The sequence below is a fragment of the Cucurbita moschata genome, unplaced genomic scaffold (assembly GCF_002738365.1).
Source record: "Cucurbita moschata cultivar Rifu unplaced genomic scaffold, Cmos_1.0 Cmo_Scf00017, whole genome shotgun sequence".
Classification (NCBI taxonomy): domain Eukaryota; kingdom Viridiplantae; phylum Streptophyta; class Magnoliopsida; order Cucurbitales; family Cucurbitaceae; genus Cucurbita; species Cucurbita moschata.
In genome coordinates, this window is record NW_019268533.1 from 3,215,101 (window position 1) to 3,242,694 (window position 27,594).

Consider the following 27,594-nt stretch of genomic DNA (forward strand, 5'->3'; position numbering starts at 1 on the left):
TTGTAACAACTCAAGCCTACACCACCCGATGTCTAGCTTTGGTACTATTTGTAATAACTCAAGCCCACACCACCCGGTCTCTAACTTTGATACTGTTTGTAACAACTCAAGTCCACTATTAACTGATATTGTTCACTTTGATCCATTACGTATCGCCTTCATCCTCACGGTTTTAAAACGCGTTTGTTAGTGTAATTCGTTTCTTTTTCCAACTGACATGAGACTTAAATTTTTAAAACGCGTTTGCTAGCGGGTATTGTCCACTTTGATCCATTGCATATAGCTGTCATCCTCACGATTTTAAAACTAGTTGTTAGTATACTTCGTTCCCTTCTGCGACTGATGTGAGATTTAAAATTTTATTTTAAATATAAAAGATTCTTTAAAAATTTAAAAATAATAAAAATGTAAAATTTAAATATCAATTTTTAAAAATAAATAATTATCAGAATTATAAATAAATAAAAAAAACTTATTAAAGTTTTTTAATAAGGCTGAGGGAGACCCATAACATAATTTTGAAAATTTAAAAAAATAAAAAATTTAAAGGTTATAATAAATAACAAAATATTTAAATAAATAAAATAAATAAAAATAATAAAATAATAAAATTACATAACGTCTCTCCAAAGACTCCCATAAACCCAAAGAGAAGAGCACTGGATAATAAATACAGTATTCATATACAAAATACAGTCTTCTCTTCTCTCTCTACTTTCTCTCTCCTCTTTTTTTTCTTCTCTGCGAGTGAATTTGCAGAGCTCTCAAATCTTGCCTGTCACCTACTCTCTCTCTCTAGCCCTGAAGAGAGACGGTGGTGAGCTCTGAGAGAGGGAGGGTCCATTCCATGAGCAGTGATTTCATTGCTTTAACGGAAAATGTTGAATCTGGCAAGCTTCGTCGTCCTTTCTGGAATTTCTTGAATCTTCTGTTTTGAAAATGGGGAAGAATTCGTCACTGAGATCGTTGTTTATGAGGATTCGAGTGTGAAGAAGAAGAAGAAGAGGAGAATAGACGTTTTGTTGCATCGATGGTGGCTGCCATTACTGGAGCAGCTTCAACCCATACCTCAATCCCTAAAACCTCGGCTCAACGGAGTGAGCAGCAGCAAGATCATCTCAGAAACCAAGCGAGGCCTCCGCTGTTACCTTCCGAGAGGGACAATGGGATTCTCAACCGGAAACCTAGAGGCAGACAGGTTCCTTCAAGGTATATGTCTCCTTCGCCTTCGACTTCTACTTCTAGTGCCTCAACTACTTCATCGTCGGCTTCTTCTCGGCGATTTCCGTCTCCATTGCTCTCTAGGTCCACTAATTTGACTCCTGCATCAACTCCATTGCCTTCGTTGGGACCTAAGCGGTCCCAATCGGTGGACCGGAGGCGATCAATGACGCCCCGGTCGATGACTCCGGTTATCGATTCTAGACACGGGAATGCGAGTGAGAGTTCGGCGGCTGCGAAGCTTTTGGTTACTTCGACCAGGAGTTTGTCGGTTTCGTTTCAAGGGGAGGCGTTTTCCCTTCCGATTAGTAAAACTAAGGCTACTGCGACGCCGATGAGCAATGCAAGAAAGGGTTCGACGCCGGAACGGCGTAGGGCGACTCCACTTAGGGATAAGAGCGATGGGTCTGGAGTTCAGGTGGAGAATTCGAAGCTCATTGATCAACATCGCTGGCCGGCGAGGATCCAGCATGCGAATTTGGATGTGAACCCGTTGTCGAGGAGTTTAGATTGCGGCGCTGAGCAGAAGAAAGTGAATGGAATGGGATCTGAGATGGTGGTTCGGGCGTTACATCAAACAATGCAAGATGACAGTAGAAGAGCTTCTTTTGACGGCCGATTGAGCTTGGATTCAAGCAGTTCTGAGTTGTTGAAGGCAGTTCGGCAAAGCCCAGATGCGGATTCAGTGAATGAGTCTTCTGTGCCCTCTGATCTCACTACTTCTGATACGGACAGTGTATCCTCCGGCAGTACTTCAGGAGTTCAAGATTGTGGTTCGGCTGCCAAGGGGCGAAATGGGCCTCGAGGGATTGTTGTATCTGCGAGGTTTTGGCAAGAGACCAACAGCCGGCTGCGGCGCTTGCATGATCCTGGTTCTCCTTTATCGACTAGTCCTGGGGCAAGACTGGGAACCCCATCAAAGTTCAGTCAGTCAAAACGGTTCTCAAGTGATGGTCCACTTTCATCTCCACGAACAATGGCTTCCCCTATTCGAGGTGGCACAAGGCCTCCATCCCCAAGTAAGCTTTGGACTTCTTCGGTATCATCGCCATCAAGGGGAATGTCTAGTCCTTCCAGGACGAGAAATGGTGTCGGTGGCTCCTTGGTTAGTAACTCAATGAGTACGCCCTCCATTCTCAGTTTCTCTGTTGATATCCGGAGGGGGAAAATGGGGGAAGATCGCATTGTTGATGCACACGTGTTGAGGCTTCAGCATAACCGTTACTTGCAATGGCGGTTTGTGAATGCAAGGGCGGATGCAACGTTCATGTTGCAGAGACTAAACGCAGAGGTACTTTTTGTGTGCAGGATTGCTTACCCTCTCGATTATATCTGTGGTTTTATCTAATCCCATTATTATTATTGTGGAGGTTTTCAATATCTACTTGCAGTTTAGCTTATACTTTGTTCTTGTTCTTGATGCCCATCCTGTCTCTCATAGATTGTTACATCCAAAAGTTGGACTTAAATTAGATCTGACGTTTCTAGCCATATCCACTACTTTCAATCATCTTTCTTCTAGATTTCTATCTTAAATTGTCTGTTCAGTAACTACTGAATCTTTCATATGGAAGAACTTCCTACGGATGGGATGTATGAACGTTGGGGATGCTCACCGCATTTGGTTACGATGCTATTGTCCTTAGGTGGTATAATTAGTTTTCCTCATTTACGGATTTAGTTACAGACATCCTTGGAGAGTTGTTCTTCCGGATTTGAGTATTTTGGGTGAGTTTCTTACTTGGTTAAAGAGTCTTAAGACACGTAGTTCATCCTTGGAGGTACAATTTTCAAGGAAGCAAATGTTTCACATTTTTCTTTGTCCTTGGAAAATTGGATTCAATTTTTCTTTTTAGGATTCTACTTTTTCATTTCCTTTACTGCACTGACACTACTCATGAATTATCTTCTATGCTCCCTTCTACTTAAAGGATAGGATCTAGTATAAGTTTTTTTCTTGATAAATTCCTCTTTCCTTTTTGAATGAGGTTTTTTTAGTCCTCTCTTCTAGAACCCAAACCCTCTACTTTGGTTTCCTGTACTTTTTAACTTATGGGATGGTAGAGTTTCCACCAATATAGATGTTTGTCCTTTTTTTTATTTATTTAAAGCTAAGGGATTGTTTGGAGTTTGTTTTTGATTTTTTAAAAACAAAAAATCATTTTATAGATCAGTGGAAAACTTCAATTTATTTGAGATGAAATGGAAACTTCAATCTAGAACAACTATGGTGACAAAAGTCTAATGTGGAAGGGACTTATATATTTCCGTTCCTTAAGAAGCTCTATTTTGTGTGTGACATATTAGATTAACTAGTGTCTTTGTATACGGTCTTCAAAATGTTTTATGCTAAAAAGCCATAATCTGTAGTTCCTCAAACTATTTTCACCTTCTAGCATGCTTTTCGTGAGTAGAGATAAGTTATTGGACGATCGTAACAAAAGTCTAATGTGAGTGAGACATATATGTTTGACATGCAAGAAGATACGATCGATTAATATGTGTAACTTATTAGCTTAACTACTACCTTATATAAGACCCTCATGAAGGTGCTTTCTGAAAGGCTGAAATTCACGCTTCCTTTCACTCTTTTCACCTTCCAGTCTGCTTTTATTGGAAAGAGACAATTTATTGATTCCCTATTGTGGCTAACGAGGTGGTAGATGACTGCAAGCAAAGGCACGTGTGGGGTTTTGAGTTCAAATGGTAACTTAGAGAAGGCTTACCAGTTGCAACAAAGTTGATTGGTCTTTCCTAAATGTTGTTCTACAAGCTAGGTAATTGGTGGTAATTGAAGGAACTGAATGTATGGGGGTATCAAGATGAATTGGCTGACACTGAACAAGCTGACGAGAGCCTCTCTGGGACTTTCTCCCTTTCTTCCACTCCATTGATAAACTTAGTGAGGTTTTTAGTCATTGGCAGGGATCATATTATCATGGTGGCACTGAGTTTAGGAGAGTAAATTTGATGTTTGCAGAAAAGGGGGAAATTCAAGTATGTGCATCAATGAAAACTTTGAATTAGTTAAGTGTTAGGTTCCCTTATTTGAAGTGACTCTCTCTCATTCTCCCCACACCGCCCCTCCAGCCCCCAACACCCAATCTCTGGTGTCCCCGAACCGCTCCGTCCAACTGCCTTCCCTCACTAATGGACAGAATAATATACCCACACTTGGTTTCCATTGAAAAATAGATAGAAAAACACAATCGAGATTGAGCACCAATACTGAGGAAGTAGGGCAAAACTCACTAAAACCACAAATGACATCTTTTTTTATCTCTTCACTGGACGTTGGTGCTTTGGATAACCAAGACTTTCTCCACGCTTCTTCCTGCTCCACTCAACCAAAAGTTCTTCACAGAAACTCGAGTTGATGACCTGACCTTGTGGGTTTGAAAAGACTTCAAACAGGAAGGGAACCATTGCAGAAATCGCCAAATTAAAAAACAATGGAGGATTGGACAAACTCATTATCCCAAACAGTGAGGGTGAGGGCAGAAGTGATTGGCGATCCTTTTATGCCCTATTACTTAATTCTGCTCCACCCACCCAAACCATCCAACCAATCAATACAGCTAACCCCCATAAATTTCCTCCCCACTTCTGATCTCCCCTTGCCCGTGTAACTACTGGCTTTTCCTTTCTAACAAGGCAACAATGTTTCTGTATCTCCTGTGTTTCTTGACCCCTTGTTTAAACTGTCCATTTTCGCTCTTGGCAGCTGGCACCATGCTTAGGGTAAGGCAAAATACAAGCCGCCCAAAGTATGATTGTTAAAGTTGGTTCTATTTAGTTGATTACTCTGTTGTTGCTATCCATCATGGACGTAACTAAGTCTTACTCTTCCATGAGGTCTCCCCTACCTTTCTCAGGTTTGGAGGCTTGGAATTCCTATCAAGTCCCTGATCTATATTTTGATGATTCAAGTTAATTTTACCAGTCCTGATAAGCAAGCATCCAAATGGTTTGTATAATTTGTAACTAGAATAACTAAGAATATGATTGTTGTGGTTGGTTTGGTCATGGAGTGGGGAATGTATTCTGGGGGAAATGATTTGGTTTAAAATATAACAACAAAGAAGTTGTGGACAGAAACAATAAATTAAGAACGTTTACAGAAACGGCTAATTTTTTTCTTTTTTCAACATCCTCAAAAATCTTCCTACCCCCTTCTATATTAAATTTCTTAAAGAAGAGCCCTTGATAGCACCCAATGGTTTTTATGGTGGTTTTAGTCCTTAATGTACCTTTTAATATCTTTTAATTAAAAAAATAAAAATAAATTAATGAAGTTTCTGCTTTCTATCGATAGAACTGGTTTGGCCCTTTTATGTTTACTAATACTACAAGTTGTCATTTCATGATTTCTACATTACTAATTTCATGTATATCTTTAGTCGTGTCTTTTTCCATAATTTTTTGAATATCTGAATGCATTTCTTTTTTAGTGCGAAACAAATCTATGTGAACACACAATTTCATTCATAGAGTTTGTGGAATTACTTGCTGCTATATCAGTGTGATTGGGATATTGAGTTCATTAGTTTTATTGTCTTTTTTTTTTCTGCGCCAGAGGAATGTTTGGAATGCATGGGTCACTATTTCAGAACTAAGGCATACTGTCACACTTAAAAGAATCAAGTTACTATTACTACGGCAAAAATTGAAGCTGACATCCGTCCTCAAAGGACAAGTAAGATTCAGACTCCTTTTCTTTTTTTCTCTCATAGAACGTCATTTGGTCGATATTTTTGTCTCTTTAAATGCCATCATATTATATAGCACACACACAAAAATGCTATCGAACTTGATAAGTATCTTTTCTTCCTTTGCTTGTTGAGAAAAAAAAAAAAAAAAACATTGCGTCGTTCTTCTAAATGACACTTGAACATTTTATTACAACTCTTGAAGTGTCAATGAAGTAACACTGAGCCAAATTACATTTGATTATATGAAAAATTATTCTTCTTTCAAGTTGAGCCCTTCACCATCAAAAGACTTAGGAAGGTTGGATAAGCAGCACCTGACCATCAAGGATAGAAATTGATAGTTTATGACTAACTTGTGACCAATTGACAATTTTCTATTATTGTCTTAATTTATTCATCTAGTTTCGTATTTGTGACCAATGACTCATATTTGTACTTCTGCTCATTGACTTGGTTTCTCATTTGGTGTATTTACTAGTATATATATATATATTCCAGAGCACCCTAGCCATCTGCGTTCTGTAGGAGTTTGTTTTCAGTATTTTCTTGGAAAAGATTATGACTGTTCTCTTTTGAAGATTGACATTCAAAACCATCTATAAATCGAAAGATTCATGAACTTTCAAATTTCATAGACAGTGGCATTATTGACCAATATCTAACCCACTTGTTAGAATTTTTTATAGAAAAATGAAATATTAATTGACTAAGGAACCTTTGTAGGATGAAAGATTATCTCTTTTGAAGATTGACATTCAAAACCATCTATAAATCGAAAGATTCATAAACTTTCAAATTTCATAGACTGGCATTATTGACCAATATCTAACCCACTTGTTAGAATTTTTTATAGAAAAATGAAATATTAATGGACTAAGGAACCTTTGTAGGATGAAAGGGATGATCGAAATGTTCTTATGTAGAATAAGGCAAAAACGTGAACTAGTTTTCATACATTTCATGTGTGCAACATTGTTACATTTGGGACTTATTAATGTTTATTTGATATCACCTGATCTTTTTATGCGATAAGGAACTCTCCTATATTAGGTTCTTTGATACTATAGTTTTTTTTTTCCTAATTTTATATTCTTTTTACAAGAACTAGTTCTTGGTTGTTAGTTGGTGTAAATGCTCCCCTTGAAGAAGTATGTCGCAACTCTGTTGGATGGAGTCTCCCCCTCTTTTGTAATTTCATAGCATCAATGAAAGTTTATAGCATGTATATATATACATACATATATGCATATTGCCTGTTCTTACTATATAAGCAGGAAAGATACTTTTGGTTTCAAGTTTTAGTACATAAAATTAGATCCGTAATTCATCTTTTTCGTGTTTCTCAACATACATGCAACTTTTGTTTCCCAAAAGAAAGACCATATACAATATGAAAAAGAAGGCTCTGAAAGTTTTACCCATTTGAAAGGCGACTTTGACGAGTATCAAATCTGTTTTGGGTAAAAAAAAAAACTACACTGAATAAATGAAAACACAAAATGAAGGAGAAGAAAGCCTCATCCCAGGTCAAGGAAGTTTCAAAAAATTAAAAAAAGAAAAGAAAAGGAAAATAGAATTAGGGCAAAGAGAAGAAAACCCATAGTTACCGAAAAGGTTGAACAATCTGGACCAAGTAAAATCCACAAAGCAATATGCTCTTACAAAATAGAGAACACTCTTCTCTTATAGATTCAATGGTTTCTTTCCAACCAATAGATGTAAAGAAAAGCTCTAATAAAATTCATCCAAAGAAGCTTTTGGGCGTCTTTGTAGGGTGATAATCAAAGCAGTCATGGAGAAGAGTAATGATGATACTGTTAGGAAGAATAATGTGCGACCCAAATGAGTTAAAGGAGGGTAGTCCAGAAATGTGAAGCCTTTGAGCAAAGGATGATAAGGTGATCTTACTTTTCTTTCTTGTTTGTGAATAAGGCACATCAATTTGGGGGAGGTTTCGTTGTTTGGTCACTTCCTTTCCGTTGAATGACTTTAGTTTTTCCTTAGTGTGAAAGATTATGATTCCCAAAAGGTTTAAGTTTTTCGTGTGGCAGATTATGCAAGGAAGAATTAACACATTGGAATTGGATGTCAGCCAGGGAATCCTCTTTGGTCACACCACTATTGTATTCTTTGTAGGAGGACACCAGAGGTTTTAGATCATTTACTCCAAAGATGTGATTTTGTTAGGGTTGTGTGGGGATGTTTCTTTTAGATGTCTAGTTTTAGCTTTGCCCGCTTGCAAGGTTGCAGGGAGACGATTTCAAAGCTTCTTCTTATTAGTCTTCGGCAAGAAAGAGCTGTTTTTTTGGCAGGCTGGGTTTCCTCCATTTTTATGAGGTCTTGGATGTGAGTGAAATAATATAATACTTAGATGGAGGGGGAGGTTTGGTTTCTTGTTAAATTCTATGTTTCTCTTTAGGCATGGATTACGAAGTCTTTCGGCAATTACTCGGTAGGTCTTATTATATTTGGTTGGAGCTTGTATACTTGGTTGCTAGGCTCCCTTTTTTATGAGTTTCTCTTTTTTGTATGCCCTTGTATTCTTTCATTTTTTAGAAAATAAAAGTTCGGTTTTTCGTAAAAAAGAAAAGAAAAAAAAAAACCCTTCCAAATCCATTTGCACATGGGATAATTGAGAAAGGGTAGTTTTCATGCAATCTTCATATGTCCCCTTCGTTTGCACATGGGATAATTGAGAAGAAGAGACTTTATATTTTTATCAATACTCTTATCCCTCCCCTAAACACTAATCAATATAGAACTTTGATTCTCTTTGCAATAATCCTCCACTCAAACAAAGGATCACCATATGTCCCCTTCATTTTAGTCATTTATAGAGAATCTTGCCTGTTCAATAGATCTCAACAATGGATCAACAAGACTACATCTCGAGGCTCATAACTTCTTTATTCATCACCCGAGCACCTTGAGAATTCCACTGACCTAGCTGATATTTTAAGAATTGATTTGACATGGCTGATTTTTCCAAGAATTTTGCTAACATGGCTTATTTTTGTTACGAATTCCACCGACATGACTGAGTTTGAGGCTCTGGCTGATTTTCCTAAGAATTCCATTGACATGGCTGATTGTCTTGAGAATTCTACTGACATGGCTGGTTTCTATGAATTCCACTGACATGGCTGATTTTGGGGCTCTAATATCACTTATTGGGGACAATGGACCCTTCACATTACTATAACGGTATAATATTACCGCTTCGTACATAAACTCTCCTAGCGTGGTAACTTTGTCTTACTGAAAAAATGTCTTTAAGTTTGTGTCCTTGTGGTGAATGATCGATTTTGTGTTTATTTTATTCTTCGAATTCTAACATGAGTGTTTTTACTTAATCGATGTGATTGTAGATAAGTTATTTGGAAGAATGGGCTATTTTAGACAGAGATCACTCCAGCTCCATGCTTGGAGCAACTGAGGCTTTGAAGGCCAGTACCCTACGGCTCCCAGTTGTTGGGAAAGCAATAGTATGTGCTCCTGCACCGATCTCTACCTTCATTGAAAAAGCGGTACTAATCAATGTTCAAAATATGAAGAAAATAAATCATTCTTATTTTATCAGGCTGATATTCAGAACCTGAAGGATGCTGTGGGTTCAGCTGTTGATGTTATGCAGGCAATGGCATCTTCAATATGCTCTCTCTCATCTAAGGTGCTGCTTTACCTATAATTTCTACCCGTCTGATAAAGTTAATCATTTTTCTGCAAGCCTAAGTTTACGAGTAGAGCGCTCGAAACTATGTACTTCTGTAGATTCAATTTAGGTTTTTCGGTTTGGTACGAGAAATCTCGGGATGCTGGTTATTTTCATTATCATATGGTGTTCATCCTGGAGGCTGAAAACTAATGTTTCCACTTAAGAATGAAAAGATGATGGCATCCTTGACTTGTATTCCTTTGACATAGCTTATATCTTAGAAATGGTTATGTCTCATTCACAGGTAGAAGAAACAAACTCCGTTGTGGCTGAACTGGTTAAGGTGACGGCAAAGGAACGGATTTTCCTTCAACAATGTGAAGACTTTTTGTCTACTCTAGCAGCCATGCAGGTAAGTCGTAGTTATCGAGTCTTGATGATCGAAAAGTGAACTGTTTTCGTGTTGCGTTTCTTTTTGTTTTACCGTTTGGTCGTTACGAATAGGTGAAAGATAGTAGCTTGCGGACGCACATATTGCAACTGAATCGATTTCCAACAAGACAGCAGCCTAACAATTACATGTAGAACTGATATGATCCTGATGATATATGTCTCACTCCTCACCCGTTATTCTACTAACATTACACGGACCCCGTCTCGTTTTTCGACCCGATGGAGGCAGAAACTGAAGTAACACAAGAACAGATTGGTGATTTTTAGGATCTCTGGGTTTTGAAACCTTCTTGGTGGCTCCTCTCTATGTTGTTAAATGTATCTCTTTGTATCTGGAAAAAAGAAAAAGATGAACAAACAAACAAACAAACAAACCCCATCCCTTTGATTAGCTGTGTAAAAGTGCTGCAATTCTCTATCCCTTTAGCCAACGAGTAAATGCCAATGCTGAATGTGTATATATATGTAATGTTCTCATCATTGTTGATTCTTGTAGTTTGTGAATTCTTGTGACTCTCATTGGTTAAATAGTGGCTCCTTTTTACGTAACTCAACTCATCAAGACATCATTTACGTTCGACTAAAAATATTTTTATCTTCTAGTAGATTTATAGAGTTGTGTTTGTTATTGTAACAGCTTAAGTCCACTGTTAATAAATATTATCTGTTTTGGTTCATTACATATTGTCGTCAACTTCACTGTTTTAAGACGTGTCTATTATGGAGAGAGTTTAGCCTTACTTAGACAAGTGTCTTGTATCATCCGGGACTAACTCTGATACCATTTGTAATAAATTAAGTCTACTACTAGTATATATTATCTACTTTTGTTTGTTACGTACCGTCTTCAGCCTCACGATTTTAAAGTGCGTCGGGTTGATGGTAATACATAATAGGCTAAAGTGGAGATATTTATTAGTGGTGGATTTTGGTTGTTACGGCTATAAATGGTAAGCAAATATTAGATAGATCGACTCATTCATTTTTATTGGTTATTGTAATGTTTTAATATTCACAAGATTTTCAAATAATTTAACTATTAATTTAATATAGTTTAATTTTTAAAAAGAAAAAATAAATGTGTTTCTAAATCTCTTGAATAAAAGAAAATTCCACTTGAATTAATTAATTAAATTAGCCAACCAAATTGGAATCTCTCTCTAACAAAACTAACCAACATTTTAATACATATATATATATATATATATATATATATATATATATATATAGATGTATAAATTATATGGATTATCCTATTTTATTTAAAAATAATAACACGGCTTTAGACGTCGACAATAATGTAGCTCTACATATCAATATTTCATCCACTCGGATGTAACCTATAATTATACCTACCAAAGTTAGCATAAAACAACGATAATTGACATATATTCTTCTTTTTGAAGTCAACCGCTCAAATTCTTGTACTCCTATTTATTGTACTTTAAAAAAAAATTATATATTTATTCATTTAGCGTATCTTGTTGTGGTTCGTGTCTATTTAGTATCTATATAGATTTTTAGTGCATACTTCTTCTATTAACGTACACCCATCATTTTGAACACTTTTGCTTTATAAATTATTTTTAATTTTGTTAATACAATCGACACATGGTAAATTGTGATGGACGACTGGCTAGAAAAATGATGAGTGCAATTCACGATGAACCTGAGTATCTATGATTTTCGGTCAATTATTAGCTCTTTGATCGTAGGTTTTTTAGATTGATTTTGTCAATTATTATTCAATATTTATAAATAAATGAATTAAGTAAATATTCAAACAAGACCAAATTAATACAAAACCAAATTAAAAAACGTGGAAATTTCCCAAAATTAACGGTTAATTACTTGTTTATTTAAAGATAATTGAAATTAGGAGTTTATTGATTAATAATGACATTTTCTTCCACCTACACGCAACGGCGACGTATCGAAAGATAATTTAAAACAATTTTAGTTACCAACTGCCCTTTCTGTCGTTTCATCGATTTTGACATCGCACCAGAAAAACGACACAGCGTTTTGAGCCTTATTTACAAAAAAAATAATAATAAATACATTTTTTAAAATTGTAAATTTTATCCTTAATATATTACAGAGAAAAATATTGTTTTTTTTTTTTTTTTTTTATTTTCACTTTGAAAAAAAAAATTAAATTTCAGGAAAATAATCAAATTTATTTTTATTTGCAAAAATCTATGATTTTAATTTTTTGTGTAAATCTTCGGGAACAATTTCAAACGATATATGATACGATAGCGTCTGAGGTGAACTTCTTTCAACTGTAATAATTGGTACTCGTGTACATATTAACTTTTAAAGTTAAGTTGGTTCTTAGTCTAAAGTACGAGGTGATCGTACCTTTACCAATCCAATGATCTATACCTAGTGATCATCAGCATATTTCGAGCCGGTGGCGTTTGCATAAGCAAATAACCCATTGAGTTGAGCTTGTTTTCTAGTTGGTATGCGTAAGTTTCACCTTGACGTGTCCATTTTGGATATCTGTTATTGAGAGATTTTTATGCCCGTATAAGGAATGTTTTGTTACCTTCTACAATTGGTGGGATCTAACAATCCACTCGTTAGGAGCCCAGCTTCTTGGCTCATTGTTAACCGATATTGTCCATTTTGAATATTTGTTATTAAGAGATTTTTATGCCCGTATAAGAAATGTTTTGTTACCTTCTACAACCGGTGGGATCTAAAAATCTGCTCGTTAGGGGTCCAGCTTCTTGGCCCATTGTTAACCAATATTGTCCATTTTAGATATATGTTATTGAGAGATTTTTATGCCTGTATAAGAAATGCTTTGTTACCTTCTATAACCGGTGGGTTCTAACAATCTGCTCGTTAGGGGCCAGCTTCTTGGCCCATTGTTAACTGATATTGTCCATTTTGAAATGTATTGTCGTCAATCTTACAATTTTAAAATTTACTTATTGTTATGGGCGTCAAGATTTTAATATTTTTTTGTCAATTTAACATAATTTTTTTTTTTAAAGCTGCCACTAAAAATGAATGGATGAACATGAATCACATGGATTTGTCTCCGACACACTCATCATTACGCCCAGTTTTCAACTCTTGAATTAACAACATAATCAAATTTAATCTAATCCATAAATAATTAACAACTGTTCTTATCTATGTACACAATCAAATAGATTTAGACAAAACCAGAGGATTTCGGGTCGCCGGAAACCGGAATCATTCCATCGGAATCGGAATCCTCGGCTTCTTCAACGGGTGAGGGCTCGCCACTTCTTCCTCTGCAAAGTACTGTTTTTCACTTTGACTTTGACTTTTTTGCCGCCGGTCACCGGCGGGAAATCTCGACCAGACCTCCGGCACGGCAGGGACGTTAAGGTCAAATTCCCGGACATGGGTTTGCGTGAAGCTGGAGCTATTACTATTATTACCACTGCCGCCGTCGTAGTGCCGTCGCTTATGGCCGCCGAGAGCCTGACCGGTGGGAAAACACTTAAAACAAATGGAACACTGGTGGGTCCTACAAGAATTAGACACGGTGGCAGTAATCGCCGCCGAGACTTTCTCTCCACCATCGCCGCCATCAGATTTCCGATGGCTAGCCTTATGACCACCAAGCGCTTGGTAGGAAGAAAATGACTTATTACAAACACTACAAGCATAACAAGGGAACGAAGACGGAGACGAGGAAGGCTTATTATTAGTGTCAGAATCTGGGATTCTTCCACGGGCTAGAAGGAGAAGGCAAAAGGCGAAGTACTCATCATCAGAGTCGAACCGGAGTCGTTTCGAACGCTTGGATCGATGGGTTGATGGGTCGAAGGGCTTATGATTGAGGAGCTGGTCGTGGGCGAGCGCGGAAGTAGGGGAATTGAGAGCTTCCAAGGCCATAGGTGAGGCTTTGTTTTTAGTTGGGAGTGAGGGAAAAGAGGAAGGGAAATTGGGTTATAAAGAGGGAGGTGGACAGGTGAGTGAGTAGTGAAGTCGGTCAACTGAAAGGAAGGGAGTTGGAAGCTGAGGGTGTAGTTGGCGGTGGCTAAATGGTGGACCTTGAAAAAGTCAAACTAAAAAGGGTTGACTGTTTTTTTTCTAATTTTTATTTATTTATTTATTATTATTGTTATTTTAATAATTAATTAAAAAATGGAAATTAGAAGAACTAGACGTTACTAGTGAGTGGCAGAATTGTGGAGTGTTCCTCACGCATTAATTCCGTTTTATTTCTGATTTTTTTATTTTATATTTAATTAGTCATTCATTTATTATATATAAATTTAATTAATATATTTTATAATATTTAGGAATTAAAAAAATTAAATTTTAAATAAAAATATTATTAATTCTTTTTTTTTATAGGGTAAAATATTTGTTTATTAAATATAACATATATAAACTATTTACATTTGAATTAATTTTTTTTTATAAAATTTTAATTTTAATTTTAAAAATAAAAAATAAATTGGTTTAAAATAGTATTTAATTTTTTTAAAATGGCCACGTGTACTTCTTATCGCATTTTCCATAAATCCCTTCCCTTTCCAACTCACAATGCTTCTACGTGGCACCAACCTATTCGACAGCTGTTCACTTTCTATTGGCTAACACCCATCCACCCTCCCCACCCAACTCCTTAATTCCCTTATTACTTTTTATTTTAAATTTAAATAATATTGTATACATTATTTAATTAATTTCAACGTTATTTTATATAATTTAATATATTTTCTTGATAAGTTAAATTACAAGTAATTAATATATTTTTGAATTTTGAATTTTATCTTTAAGAATATTATTATTATTTTTTAATCTAATAGATCATTTATATTTGATTTTTATATTATTAATATTTGAAATATTTATAAAAGAGGAAGTATAATATTAAAAAGTTTAAAAATAAAGTTTATTACGAGTATTTTTGTAATTTAGTTAAAAATTGAAATCGTAGAGTCGTCGCCTTACGTCGTCTACGTGACAGCAACGGTCAAGCCCACGTCATCAATACGCGGTTCTCCTTCGCCACGCTGACGCGTGTTCCTTCTTCTTTGGGTCGCACAATGCTTCCATAACTGACAACTAAAAACTGTCACGTTCACCACATGGCCCTCTTTCATTGGCTGCTACAACAAAATTCCCTCCACGTGGCATCCTCCTTGTCCACCACTTGCCACGTAATCATCCGAGTCAAAATATCAATTTTTTTAACACGTTTATTATTTTCTCTCTTTATCAATGCCACGTGTCAAAATACGATAGGAGACAAGCATAAAGATGCCAAATATTATCAAAGCATGTGATATATTGAGCTGGATTAATGGAGACGAGGTGTCTCTATGTCCCGATGCATTTAAAGCATTATGACTTTTGATGAGTGACAGTGATTTATTTTCAGTAGTAAAATGGTGGTGATCGTTAGTGAAATACAACAGAATTTAGTTGTTTTAAGTGGTGGTGGTCGGGGGTTGTCAATGGTATTCTCTTGTGGTGGATGACGAGGGTAGTGGCGGGAGACAATGGTTTATAGTGTTTGTGGTGGGTTACAGTAGTTGTAGAAAGTGAACGTAATTTGAGGATATTTTGGTAATTTAGTACATTATTAAGGTGTTTTTATTAATATTCTTCATTTTTTTTTTTTTTTTTAATTTTAAATAGAGAGAGAGAGAGGGAGGGAGCTGTAGGGAACGGATCGGCGAAGCGCGAACACTTGCCATTTTACCGTGTGCGGTGGGGGGTTTGATTGTTCTTCAGATACATTCGCACACAGATAGCTCAAGGCGATTGATCATTGTAATTTCTTCCGAAGATTTGACAGCATTGGAGATCTGAATCCATGTCGTTGAATTGTTAGCTTCGCCATTGTATCCATCAGAGCGTCTCCGCACCGGTCACTGCAATGGTGGTCTGCAAATGCCGCAAGGTACTACAACTCTCCCTCCTCCTGCCTCTTCTGTTGCCTGTACAGGAATTTGGATAATTTCTGATTCGGATTGTAACGTGGAGGTTTGGTTGATATTCATTTCGTTGGGATTTGGGATCGGATCCGGGTTTGAGAGTTTGGAATTAGAAGCGATCTCAATGCTTGACTAATTGATTGTTTGAAGAGTTAATTTCTCAGGATTTTCACGAATTTTGGAAGTACCGTTGTTCGGATCGAGGAAATGTCTAAGGCTGATTGATTTACTGTTTAATTGAATTAAGTTTTCTTATTGTTGCTGTAATTTGTTATCGTTACAACCTTGTTGTTTCTGGCTTTGTTAAAATCAATGAACTTACGAATACAATTTGTTTTGTGTTTTTGGTGCTCCAGGCCACGAAGTTGTATTGTTTTGTTCACAAGGTTCCCGTATGTGGAGAATGCATTTGTTTCCAAGAACACCAAATATGCGTGGTAAGCTTGTGTATTTGAAAAATTCTTTTTGTATTTCAGTTTTTTATCGCATGTTTTTTCTTGGTAGTTTATTTCAAGCTGCATTGCCATTCCCCAGTATAGCCACTCTCTTTCTCTCTAGTTTCTTGCGGTTTACAATATGATGAGCTGATAGATAATTTGGATGCTTAGCTACCATGATAGACCCATTATACTTTCCACCTTTTGTGTACAGAGCAGAAAGGGATTATTTACGTAAGGGTTCACCTGATATGTGTGCGTATAGAGAGTGATGGATTAGGTGTAAATCATGTTAATGTCTCTTAAGCATAGAATTTCAGCCCTTATCAACAGATGTTTTCTTTGGTGCTAGGCCTCCGTGGCGTGTCATATTTGAGTGTGCTTCTAAGCATATGGATATTCTTTTTATGTGATTCAATTTGAATTCTTTCTTTTCTTGGGATTTTTGGGGTTTTACTTACCCTTCCAAGATAAAAGGCAGGGGACCCTTTGGTATGTTGCTCTTTTTTTCTTATCTTAGTTGGAGCATATAACCTTTTTTTAATTTTTTTTTTATAAATTTAATAAGGAACCTGTAAAATACATTGAAAGAAAGAGAGAAACGAAAGACTGCCTAAGGGCTGGGGGAAGAGAGTTCCCACTCCCTGAGAAGCTGCCCTCCAAACTATAAGGATCAAAGAAACAGGCTAATTACAAAAGAATTTGCTATAACTGTGAGACTACCAAGAAGCATTGAGAAAACTCTTTGAATGGGAAAACTCTTTGAATTGAGAAAGGAATTTTCCATTGAGAAAAGAATTTTCCATTTCACAAGATGACTTCCAGCCGTGAAATCTCCCCCATCATATTAAAAGTCTCTAGGCAGTGTCATCCTTTTAGTAATTCCAGCCGGCACTTTAAAGAATGGGAAAACTCTTTGGATTCAGATTCAATTGAAGAAAGATGTATAGAGCTTTTAGCATCCAAATGTTGCCTTTCCACCCTCCTCTTCACCTATCTTACCCTAAAACAACCATTTTGTCTTCACCCCTTTGGATCCAGATGTAGGTTTAATCAGAGGAGTTGTTTACTCGATAAAGGATTTTACACCTCGTGATGGCATCTCTGAGGTTGATTTTGAGGTAAGTTTGAGTTGTGTGAAATCAGTCATTCAGCCAGTGGATTTCAGTATGGAGGCTGACATTCTTGAGGATTCTTTTTCTGAAGCTTTTGACTTAACATTTCAAGATTGTGATAAGAAAACTCCTCTTATTTCTTCATCTAATCCAAACAAATTTGCTCTGTTGATAGAAGCATGTGGTCTTGAGTTACGTGAAAGTTCTCGTTTGGCTTAAGAAGGAAGTCATGTTATGATTTACTTTGAAAGGTTTTGTTTTATCTTCTCTGAGGTAATTGGATTAACTTACATGAAGAAATTTTTTAGTTCTTTGCTAGTGATGGTTCTCCAAAAGCTTCTTTTTACAAGATTGTTGTTATTGCAAAGCTGAAGAGTTTTTTCGAGCAGTTGGTGCAGATTTGAATCTGGAAGTTTAGAATTTGATGGAATCAATCTTTTTGGTATTGAGAAGCTTTTTGATTTTGTTGAATAGGTTGCCTTATGGTTGGTTTTTAACTTTTTTGTTGGTTGATGATTAATTATTGCTTTTTTTTTTCGGAAGATATGAAGTAACTACTGATTCTCAGGTTTGGTGGATGCCTTATTCGTTGTTTCATCCTTCTTTTGAAAGCTCTCCAAGCCTTTTTTTTTTTTTTTTTTTATAAGAAAGCTCTCCGAGCCTTTTGGTCAAAATATTAGAAAAGTTATTGGCTTTAAATGTTAGGTAACGACTTTAATTTTCTACTGACCTAGTGTCACTACCATATGCATGGCGTAACTTTTTTATGGGGAAAATATTCATTTAAAACGACGTCATAAAACGATGTCATGGACTTATATGGTTAAGAGAGGGTCTTTAAGACAATACTAAAAGAAATATTAAAGTAAAAAAGGTAAATTTTAAAAATAGCAATGTCCTATACTAACCTAAGATCTATGAAATTAAATGCAACTATCCTATACAAGTTCTATGGTCTTTAATTGCGACGCTGCTGTCAACTGTAGGAGGTGCCTCATCTTTACTTGAAATATAAAAGTAGCACATGACGTGAGTATTTTAAGAAATACTTTGTGACTTCACTATTGGGGTCAGGGTTGAGTATTTCAAGAAATATTCAGTAAGTGACCCCACGGGGTCAGGGAATGCAAACACATGCAACCATGATTAGAGACCTATAATTTAAAACTATCATAGAGGTGGCCTCCAGTCCAGACAAATTGGATGTGTAGTACTTCCCTACACACGGCTCACACATGCGAGCATGAGCCCACCAGGCGACTCGCACACTCCTTGAACCCATCATAGTCGGGCTAGTTGGCTATAGCCGGATGTTCGGAGGTACAACAAACCTTTGGATATCATGTAAACATGATGATGATAATGATCTCATAATAGTGTACGCGTCCGTACACATCATCATAAAAGGAGGAGTAACCCAATGTGAATGAAATACAATATGCATGAATTCCTTATAGTTTTCATTTTAAATTATTCATGTAATACAACTCCACACATCCTTTACATGTTACTCTAGGTGCAAGCCTTTAGATATTTCTCATTTATAACATCATTTAGGGGTTATGTATCAGAAAACTCTTCATTATAATGAACATGACATCTCATATATGCACATCATCGTAATATAGGATATCATCATATTATGTCATGTCATAATGCATCATCATTCTAGCATATCATAGCACTATAGTACATCATATCATCACAAAATCATCATAACATCATCATAACATCATCATGACGCATCCTAATATCATATAAACATACATGACACGTACAAGGGTCACTGGGCACGTGTCGTCATATATAAGACAAATCTTCCGACCGAGCCGATAGTAATGCTACTTACTTGGTTGGCCTAGGTTAAAGCTACTACAACTCCTTGATGCTAGCTTAACGCTGCTCTTTGAAATTTAATTCTGCCGAAGGAGTTCAACAATCATAAATTAGAATTCTAATATGGGAATTGGCTCACCTAATTTTGCATAAAATAATTTAAGCTTACTCTTAATAATTTAAACTAGCTAATCTAATTTTGCATAAAACTCCTAGTAATCTAAACTAGCTAATCCTAATTTTGCATAAAATAATTTAAACCTACTCCTAATAATTTAAACTAGCTAAGCCTAATTGTGCCTAAATAATTTAAACTTGACTAAAAAAATTTAAACTAGCTAAAAGGTAATCATACTAACCTTAAACGCTTTCGAAGAGTTGAAACTAATAGAAAAAGAGTCCAATCTTATCAGGCCTAAGCCTGATTTGCCAAGATGCTTGGGTTGGTTTTGAACCGTTCAAGTGGAATGGCCTAAGCCTAATTTGCCAAGATGCTTGGGCTGGTTTTGAACCGTTCAAGTGGAATGATAAAATGATGTAAGGGACCTCCCTTTCGTAGTGGAGGTCAACTTAAGCGATGTGAGACAGTTTCTTTTTTTTTCCTCTAATTTGGGTTATTACATCATACACATCTAAAAGGAACTTTTATCCTCAAAAGTGTCTTAACGTGAGTTAGGTCATCCAAATTAAGGACGAGACAAAGAATCTCATGTTCTTTTCATAGATATGAGGTAGGATTCTTACTTTTTGGGTTGCATTATTACTTTGATAAGTTATCTCTTCATAACATCATTAAACTTTATTGACCTTCATATATCTTCCAACACATCTTTATACTACGGTTGAGGCTAGCAAATTCCTTAACTTCATAAAGCTCTTGTTGCATACTCATTTTTAGTGCAAGTTGTGGTCACATAAATTGATTGAGTCTAACTTGGAACATTTGAACAAACCTTCTACATTGTCAGAGTGAGGGAACTTACAACTTTATTCTCTAGATAAGGCAACTCACGTTGTAGATTACGAGTTCTTACAGGTAAACGATGACCCAAGTTATGAGAAAAGACGTATAAGAATTTTAGCCCGAGAAGTGGAGGTCTTTTATGTACTAGGAAAATGGTCTTTACAAAACCATCAAGCGGAAGAAACTATGTGAAAACAAAAGGAAGAGATGAGGGAGAAATATCTTGAGAAGTAATTCCAAGATTAAGATACTTTTGAGGACGAAAGTTTCTTTTGTGTAAGATGTAATAACCTAAAAATTAGAAAGAAAAAAAAAAAAAAAAAAGGAAAATTGTCCCACATCACTTAAGTTGAGAAGTGGGGAGTTGGCCTCCACTATAAAAGGGAGGTGCCTTACTTCATTTTATCAGCCCACTTGAACGATTTGAAGCGAGTTAGAGAATATATTTTCTGACGGCTCCAGACTAGCATTTTGGCTTTTCCAGCTTGGGTCCGATACGCTCGAACCCTTTCTTACTAGTTTCAACTCTTTGAAAGCGTTTAAGGTTAGTATGACTACCTTTTAACTAGTGCTTGGACCCTTTCTTACTAGTTTCAACTCTTTCGAAACGTTTAAGGTTGACTACCTTTTAGCTAGTTTAAATGTTTGGAATCAAATTTAAATTATTTATGCACAATTAGGCTTAGCTAGATTAAATTATCAGGAGTTAGTTTAAATTATTTTATGCAAAATTAGGTTGAACTAGTTTAAATTATTAGGAGTAAAATTACAAAATTAGGTGAGTCAATTCCCAGAGTAGAATTCTAATTTATGATTGTTGGACTCCTTAGGCAAAATTAAATTTTAGAGAGCAACATTGAAATAGTATCAAGAGTCATAGTAGTTTCGGCCTAGGCCAACCAAGTAAGTGGCCTTACTATCGACTTGGTTGGAAGATTTGTCTTATGTATGATGACATGTGCTCAGTGGCCCTTGCACATGTCATGTATGTTTATATGATGTTATGATAATGTGATTCGATATGATATTGTGATGTGTTTCGATGGTGCTATGACGTGAGTTGATATAATATTATGATGATTTTGTGATGATACGATGTACTATGATACTATGATACGCTAGGATGATGATGCATTATTACATGATGACATAAGATGTATGATAATGATTAGACATAATATGTTAATATCCCATATTACGATGATGTGCATGTATGAGATGTCATGTTGCATTATGATAAAGAGTTTTCTGATACACAACTCCTAAATGATGAATATATAAAAACTTATGCATGCATGTTACCTAGAGAACATGAGAAGGATGTGTGGGGTTGCATCACATGAATGATTTAAGATGAAAACCATAAGGATCTTATGCATATTGTGTGTTCATTTACATCGGGTTACTTCCCCTTTTATGATAATAAGTATAGACGTGTACGCTATGATGATGATGATAATCATGCTTTGCATGATATTCGAGCGTTTGCTCTGGACGTCCAGCTACGACCAACTAGCTCGACTACGATGGGGTTAGGGGGTGTGCGAGTTACCTGGTTGGCTCACGCTCGCACGTGTGGGCTGTGTGTAGGGAAGTATTACACATCCAATTTGTTCGGACTGGAGGCCACCTCTATGATGGTTTTAAATGATAGGTCTCTAATCATGGTTGCATGTGTTTGCATTCCTTGACCCTAATAGTGGGGTGACTTACTGAGTATTTCTTATAATACTTAAGTCATGTGCTACTTTTATATTTCAAATAAAGGTAAGGCACCCCCGTATGGTTGACAGTGGCATCGCAATTAAAGACTATGGAACTTGTATAGGGTAATTGTATTTAATTTTGTAGATCTTAAGTTAGTATAGTGCATTGCTATTTTTAATATTTACCTTGGTTTATTTTAATATTTCTTTTGGTATTGCCTTAAATACCCTTTCTTAAACGTATAAATTCATGACATCGGTTTATGATGTCGCTTGAAATGAATGTTTTCTGTATAAAAAGTTACGTCATGCATATGGTAACGACTCCAGGTTAATAGAAAATTAAGGAACATTACAGTTGGTATCAAAGCTAGACACTGGACGATGTGCCAACGAGGATGCTGGTCCCTCAAGGGGGTTGATTATGAGATCTGACATCTGTTAGAGAGGGGAACGAAACATTTCTTATAAGGGTGTGGAAACCTCTCCCCTAGTGGACGCGTTTTAAAATCTTGAGGGAAAGCTCAAAGAGGACAATATCTGCTAGCAGTGGGCTTGAGCTATTACGTATTAGAGCTAGACGCCAGGCGGTGTGCCAGCGAGGATAATTTTTAAAGTTAGTTTCCAGAACAAAAACTGAAAACAAAAATAGCGTTGTGTTGTTTTCACACATTTTCTTCGATATTCTTTCAACATTTATGGCTATGAATCTTTAAGTATAACTTTATTTAAATGTGTTATTGTTATATTTTTGGTTTAGATACTATTTTAGTCACCGTAATTTTTCACACATTCTCTATGTTATGTTTTCATTCTAGATTCGTTCTATGCTAACGTTGCACTTTTTTCTTTAAGGTTCGTACCTATTCAGAGTGGGTATTGAATGGAGATTACGATTGGCCTCCAAATTGTTGCCTGTGTCAGGCTACACTCGAAGGAGTTGGTCCTCAAACGACTCGATTGGGATGCTTGCGTATGTGACTTCACATATTTATTTAACTTCTTTCCATACAGATGCTAAGAATAGAGTGAATTTCAATTCAAATGTTGAAGTAGTTATGTAATTCATTGTTCTCATGTTAGATGTTATTCATACGGATTGCTTGGTCTCACATATCAAGAGCTTTCCTCCATCCACTGCCCCTGCTGGATATGACTGTCCCGCGTGTTCCATTTCGGTATGGTGTATATTCGCATGCTATATATTATTGAAAGTCAAATTCATAAACGATCCTCGCACGTGCCTTTGAAGACTCGATGCTATTGTTGTGTTGTTTCTTCTGCATTATCAATTTCATTGAGTTCATTGGTGTGAAATTGCTCATTATACCCTTGTTTAGTTTAGTTTCTAGAATCTATATTTCTTAGTTCAAGATCCCTCTTACTAACGGGAATCAAGGAATTAGTAGATCTGTTCCGCCCAAAATAGGAATGGACTAGGGTTATGAGCTTATAATCTATAATATGACAATCGAGTCGATTTCATGATTATAAGTTCATTCCATAACGGGTCACACTAGAATAGGGCTAGGTTATATACATTCTAGGGTCATTCGAGCGTACTCTCAATAATGGAAACTATGCTATTATCTCATCTCAGATGTCTGATTGTTTCATGGTATATGTAAACTCTTGGTGCAGATATGGCCTCCGAAGAACTTTAAAGATTCAGCATCCCGCCTACACGGAAAACTAAAGGAAGCCATCTTGCAGGTTATGTTCACGCTTGACGTTACAGTTTTCGAATCGATAATCATCTCAATTCTCATATGACTATGTTTCTACTTTTGTTCTTGCACTTCTAGTGCCTACGATATGTTACAAGATGTGTCTGCTAAAGGAAGGGAGCTATGTCGCGATTGTAGCATGATATGATCTTATTGATTTTGGTTCTTCTTGTTCATCAGACTGGTCTGGAAAAGAATTTGTTTGGCAATCATCCAGTAGGATTATCAACAACAGAACCCCATGGTCCTCCCCCAGCATTTGCCTCAGATCCCTTGGTTTCCTCTTCAGGCAACGCACATAACAATAAGAGTTCATTAAATTCAATAGCAAAGATCGAGACGAATACGAGTGAAGGGTTCTCCGCCCCGACTGGAACAGGATCTTCCAAAAATGACATTGCAGATATTGTAGAGATTGAAGTGCCTGGTTCAGAAGGGAATTTTGTGAAAAGCTCAAGTCCTTCAGGCGTAAGAACGTCTTGTCTTAGTCAACATGTGATTCATTTTTCTTACTTTCAGTTCGTTCTCATATCTTTTGTTTTCAATTTTCAATTGCAATCCAGCCTGTTGCTACCACAAGAAAAGGTGCACTCAATTATGACAGGCAAAATTCTGAAATTTCGTATTATGCTGATGACGAAGATGGTAACCGAAAGAAGTATGTTCGAAGAGGTACGTTACATGCTTTTGGATATGACATGTCGTCACCTAAGTGGCCATTTGTTTCCCTCTAGATCCCGTAAACCCGCTTCTTTGTTCAAATAGTCATCAAACTATTGTCTGGCCAGGGGGGTGGTGGAGGGGGATACCATTCCTGCAGCAACGTGTTGTTCCCTTTTCGACATCCACAAAAACGATTGGTTATCCACAAAAACGGTCACCTAAGTGGCCGTTTATTTCCCTCTAGATCTCGTAAACCCGTTTCCTTGTTCAAATAGTCATCAAACTATTGTCTGGCCAGGGGGGTGGTGGAGGGGGGATACCATTCCTGTAGCAACGTGTTCCCTTTTCGACATCCACAAAAACGATTGGTTATTCGCAATCGCTTAACCTTAAACAAATTCAATCTTCTAGCATTTCCTGATATTTCATAAGCAAATATTGAAGAAACCCCTTCAGTTTTTTTCATATAAGAGTGAAGCTTTTGAATCATATATATTGTATTCCTTTAAGTTGTGATATAACTTCAGTTCATCTTGGAAGTCCATCAAGCCGAGCGTGTTACCCGACGGGACAGTAACGTCCCCATTTACTAACGCAAAAGATATCTTACAGAGACTTGAACCTTTTTGTTTTTCATTTTCACAAATAGAGCACTGAGCTCTTTACTTCAGCCATGGTATTGTGGAATTTATTGACATCACTCCATTTCTTTGTTACCTGCAGGTCCTTTCAAGCACAAGTTTCTTAGAGCACTACTTCCTTTCTGGTCAACTGCATTGCCAACTCTACCCGTGACTGCACCTCCTCGTAAAGACGCATTGAGCGCCAATGATGTCGGTGAAGGTCGTGTTCGGCACCAACGACCCTCTAGAATGGATCCGAGAAAAATTCTTCTTATCATAGCAATCATGTAATACACATGGATCTGTTCTCTCTCATTCTCTTTTATATGCTTTATGGTTTGGCTTGAAATCATAATCATGTGTGCAGGGCATGTCTGGCAACGATGGGCATTTTGTACTACAGACTTGTACAAAGAGATATCGGAGAAGAATTTGTGGAGGACGAGCAGCAACTGCAAGCAGCGCAATGAAAAAACAATATTTGAAGAGGGTTTTATTAGCAGTGCTTAGCTGCTGCTGCTGCTGCTGTTAGGAGTTGTTTGGCTCCTTGAAATCATCGGACCTTTTGCCAATTTCATCATACAAGCATTGTAAGTATCTCTTGAGGCTTCTCTGCCCCATTTGAGGTGAAGTTTTTGTTGTCATCTTACAAACTCTGTTCTTGTGTGTGTTCCTTCTCTCACTTGTATGGATTGTTGATCAGAGAATTAGGTTAAGGAAAAGATCTTTCATTGGAACTAATTTATTTTGTAATTACCCATTTACTCAATAATCTCACATAATAATACTTGTTTTGGAGATGTAGTAATTCTAGATTTTAGGGGGTTTATTCGTCCTTTGGATCGGGTTTTTGAACTCGTTGATTTTATGTATTAAAGTACAACAGTCTAAGCTCACCGCTAGTAGATATTGTTCTCTTTGGGTTTTCTCTTTTGGGCTTCCCTTCAAGGTTTTAAAACACGTCTGTTAGGGAGAGGTTTCCACACCCTTATAAAAATGTTTCGTTCTTCTCTCCAACTGATGTGGGATCTCACAACCCACCCCCGTTTGGGGTTTAGTGTCCTCGCTCCCACTCGTTCCTGTCTCCAATCAATGTGGGATCTCACAATCTATCTCCCTTTGGGGCCCAGCGTTCTCGTTGGCACTCGGAACCCTCTCCAATTGATGTGAGATTCTACACTGGTTGGAGAGGAGAACGAAACATTCTTTTAAGGGTGTGGAAACCTCTCTCTAAGACACTTTTTAAAAATCTTGAGGGGAAGTCCGAAAGGAAAAATCCAAAGAGGACAATATCTCTTAATCGTGAGTTTGTGTTGTTACATGGAAAGATGAGTATTTTACGGTATTCAAACAACAAAATATTTGTATTCAACATAATTGAGAGATTGGTACTTGCAAATTTTCATTTATCTATAAAAACGATGAGGTCTATCATCTAACCACAAGAATGATGGTAGGTATGTAATTATTCTTCATTCTTTCATGCATGCACGTGTCATCTATCTATAAAAAGAACCGTAAGTCATTGAGCGCACGTGCACGTGTGATCTAACTATAAAAACAACCTAATAAGAACGACCATAAGTCCTTGTTTCACTCAGTAAACAACAACAAATATAACATTCTTAAATCTACAATAATACCATATTTTAAAAAACCTGGTTCTCAAGATCAACTTAATCTATCTAAGGGGCTTATTTTTAGATGGTGAACATGACATGGAAATTTTTCTATACCTTCTTTTGTCTCGGTCCATGGTCTGAACGAGGCACGCATACACCTTAGTACATGTTCCCGAAGGACGGGCGATTTAGTGACATTTTTATTGAGAGTCTTATGTTTCTAATGAATTAAGCTTACAACTTTTTTACAAAAGTTACTAATATCATAACTAATTGAACTACGCTTAGATCAACTATCGTATTTATTGTTGATAACAACTCTCGTATAAATTTTGTGCCTAAGAGTCAAACTTCAAATTATTTACATAATATATGCATTACATCACCAAGGACCATTACTTAATTGCAAAAATATTGAATAATTAATAGGAATGTTATTAATTAATTTCTCTTATGATTTATGAATAAATAATTGAATATTCTACGTAATATTATAACAACATAATAGAACCATGAATGAAATATAAAAATAAGAGCATGAATCAAATTCCAAATTGGGACTATATGCACACAACTATATACTTCCAAATTTTGTTTCAATAATTTTCTACCAAATTTCATTCCATTTATTAATGATATATTTTTTAGAATAATGAAAATTACATTTACTAGTAACTCGATTTTAACTCTTAAGGGGCCGTTTGTTCTGTTTCGAAATTGAGATAATCGAAACCTTCGATCTCAACTCTTACGGGGTCGTTTTTTTAATTTCAACATCGAGATAATTGAATTTTTCAAATATTTGAAAATTATAGATGCTCGAAAATATAAATGTTTGACTTTATTTATATATATATATATATATATATATATATATATATATATATATATATATATATATATATATATATATATATT

At 36.2% G+C, this 27,594-nt stretch overlaps 3 protein-coding genes across 4 annotated transcripts; 2 read left to right on the top strand and 1 right to left on the bottom strand.

The window, feature by feature from the left end:
* Positions 1-689: 689 nt before the first annotated feature.
* Positions 690-10,590, top strand: LOC111455083 (QWRF motif-containing protein 2-like). Its single transcript, XM_023096614.1, has 6 exons — positions 690-2,512; positions 5,798-5,917; positions 9,302-9,418; positions 9,514-9,603; positions 9,893-10,000; positions 10,093-10,590. The coding sequence occupies exons 1-6, from the start codon at positions 1,031-1,033 to the stop codon at positions 10,171-10,173; spliced, it is 1,998 nt and encodes a 665-aa protein (XP_022952382.1). The 5' UTR covers positions 690-1,030; the 3' UTR covers positions 10,174-10,590.
* Positions 10,591-13,079: 2,489 nt separating this feature from the next.
* Positions 13,080-14,035, bottom strand: LOC111455086 (zinc finger protein AZF3-like). Of its 2 annotated transcripts, XM_023096617.1 has the most exons (2): positions 13,734-14,035; positions 13,080-13,655 (listed from the first exon to the last, which is right to left on the bottom strand). In XM_023096617.1, exons 1-2 carry the CDS (start codon positions 13,924-13,926, stop codon positions 13,255-13,257), a joined length of 594 nt encoding a protein of 197 aa, XP_022952385.1. In that variant the 5' UTR covers positions 13,927-14,035; the 3' UTR covers positions 13,080-13,254. The 2 variants fall into 2 exon arrangements, with proteins under 2 accessions (XP_022952385.1, XP_022952384.1); XM_023096616.1 differs by having other exon boundaries at positions 13,080-14,033.
* A 1,648-nt stretch (positions 14,036-15,683) lies between these two features.
* LOC111455085 (zinc finger protein-like 1 homolog) lies at positions 15,684-25,849 on the top strand. The gene is made up of 9 exons (XM_023096615.1): positions 15,684-15,949; positions 16,340-16,420; positions 22,897-23,014; positions 23,125-23,219; positions 23,683-23,754; positions 23,949-24,236; positions 24,332-24,440; positions 25,155-25,341; positions 25,422-25,849. Exons 1-9 carry the CDS (start codon positions 15,926-15,928, stop codon positions 25,522-25,524), a joined length of 1,077 nt encoding a protein of 358 aa, XP_022952383.1. The 5' UTR covers positions 15,684-15,925; the 3' UTR covers positions 25,525-25,849.
* The last annotated feature ends 1,745 nt before the right edge of the window (positions 25,850-27,594 follow it).

Bases quoted from the DNA above. Each gene is read 5' to 3' on its own strand.
- LOC111455083 (XM_023096614.1), top strand. From the start codon at position 1,031: ATGGTGGCTGCCATTACTGGAGCAGCTTCAACCCATACCTCAATCCCT. The intron at 2,513-5,797 runs GTACTTTTTGTG...TTTCTGCGCCAG, and splicing joins TGCAGAGACTAAACGCAGAG to AGGAATGTTTGGAATGCATG. The intron at 10,001-10,092 runs GTAAGTCGTAGT...CGTTACGAATAG, and splicing joins CTACTCTAGCAGCCATGCAG to GTGAAAGATAGTAGCTTGCG.
- LOC111455086 (XM_023096616.1), bottom strand. From the start codon at position 13,926: ATGGCCTTGGAAGCTCTCAATTCCCCTACTTCCGCGCTCGCCCACGAC.
- LOC111455085 (XM_023096615.1), top strand. From the start codon at position 15,926: ATGGTGGTCTGCAAATGCCGCAAG. The intron at 23,755-23,948 runs GTTATGTTCACG...CTTGTTCATCAG, and splicing joins TAAAGGAAGCCATCTTGCAG to ACTGGTCTGGAAAAGAATTT. The intron at 24,441-25,154 runs GTACGTTACATG...TGTTACCTGCAG, and splicing joins AAAGAAGTATGTTCGAAGAG to GTCCTTTCAAGCACAAGTTT.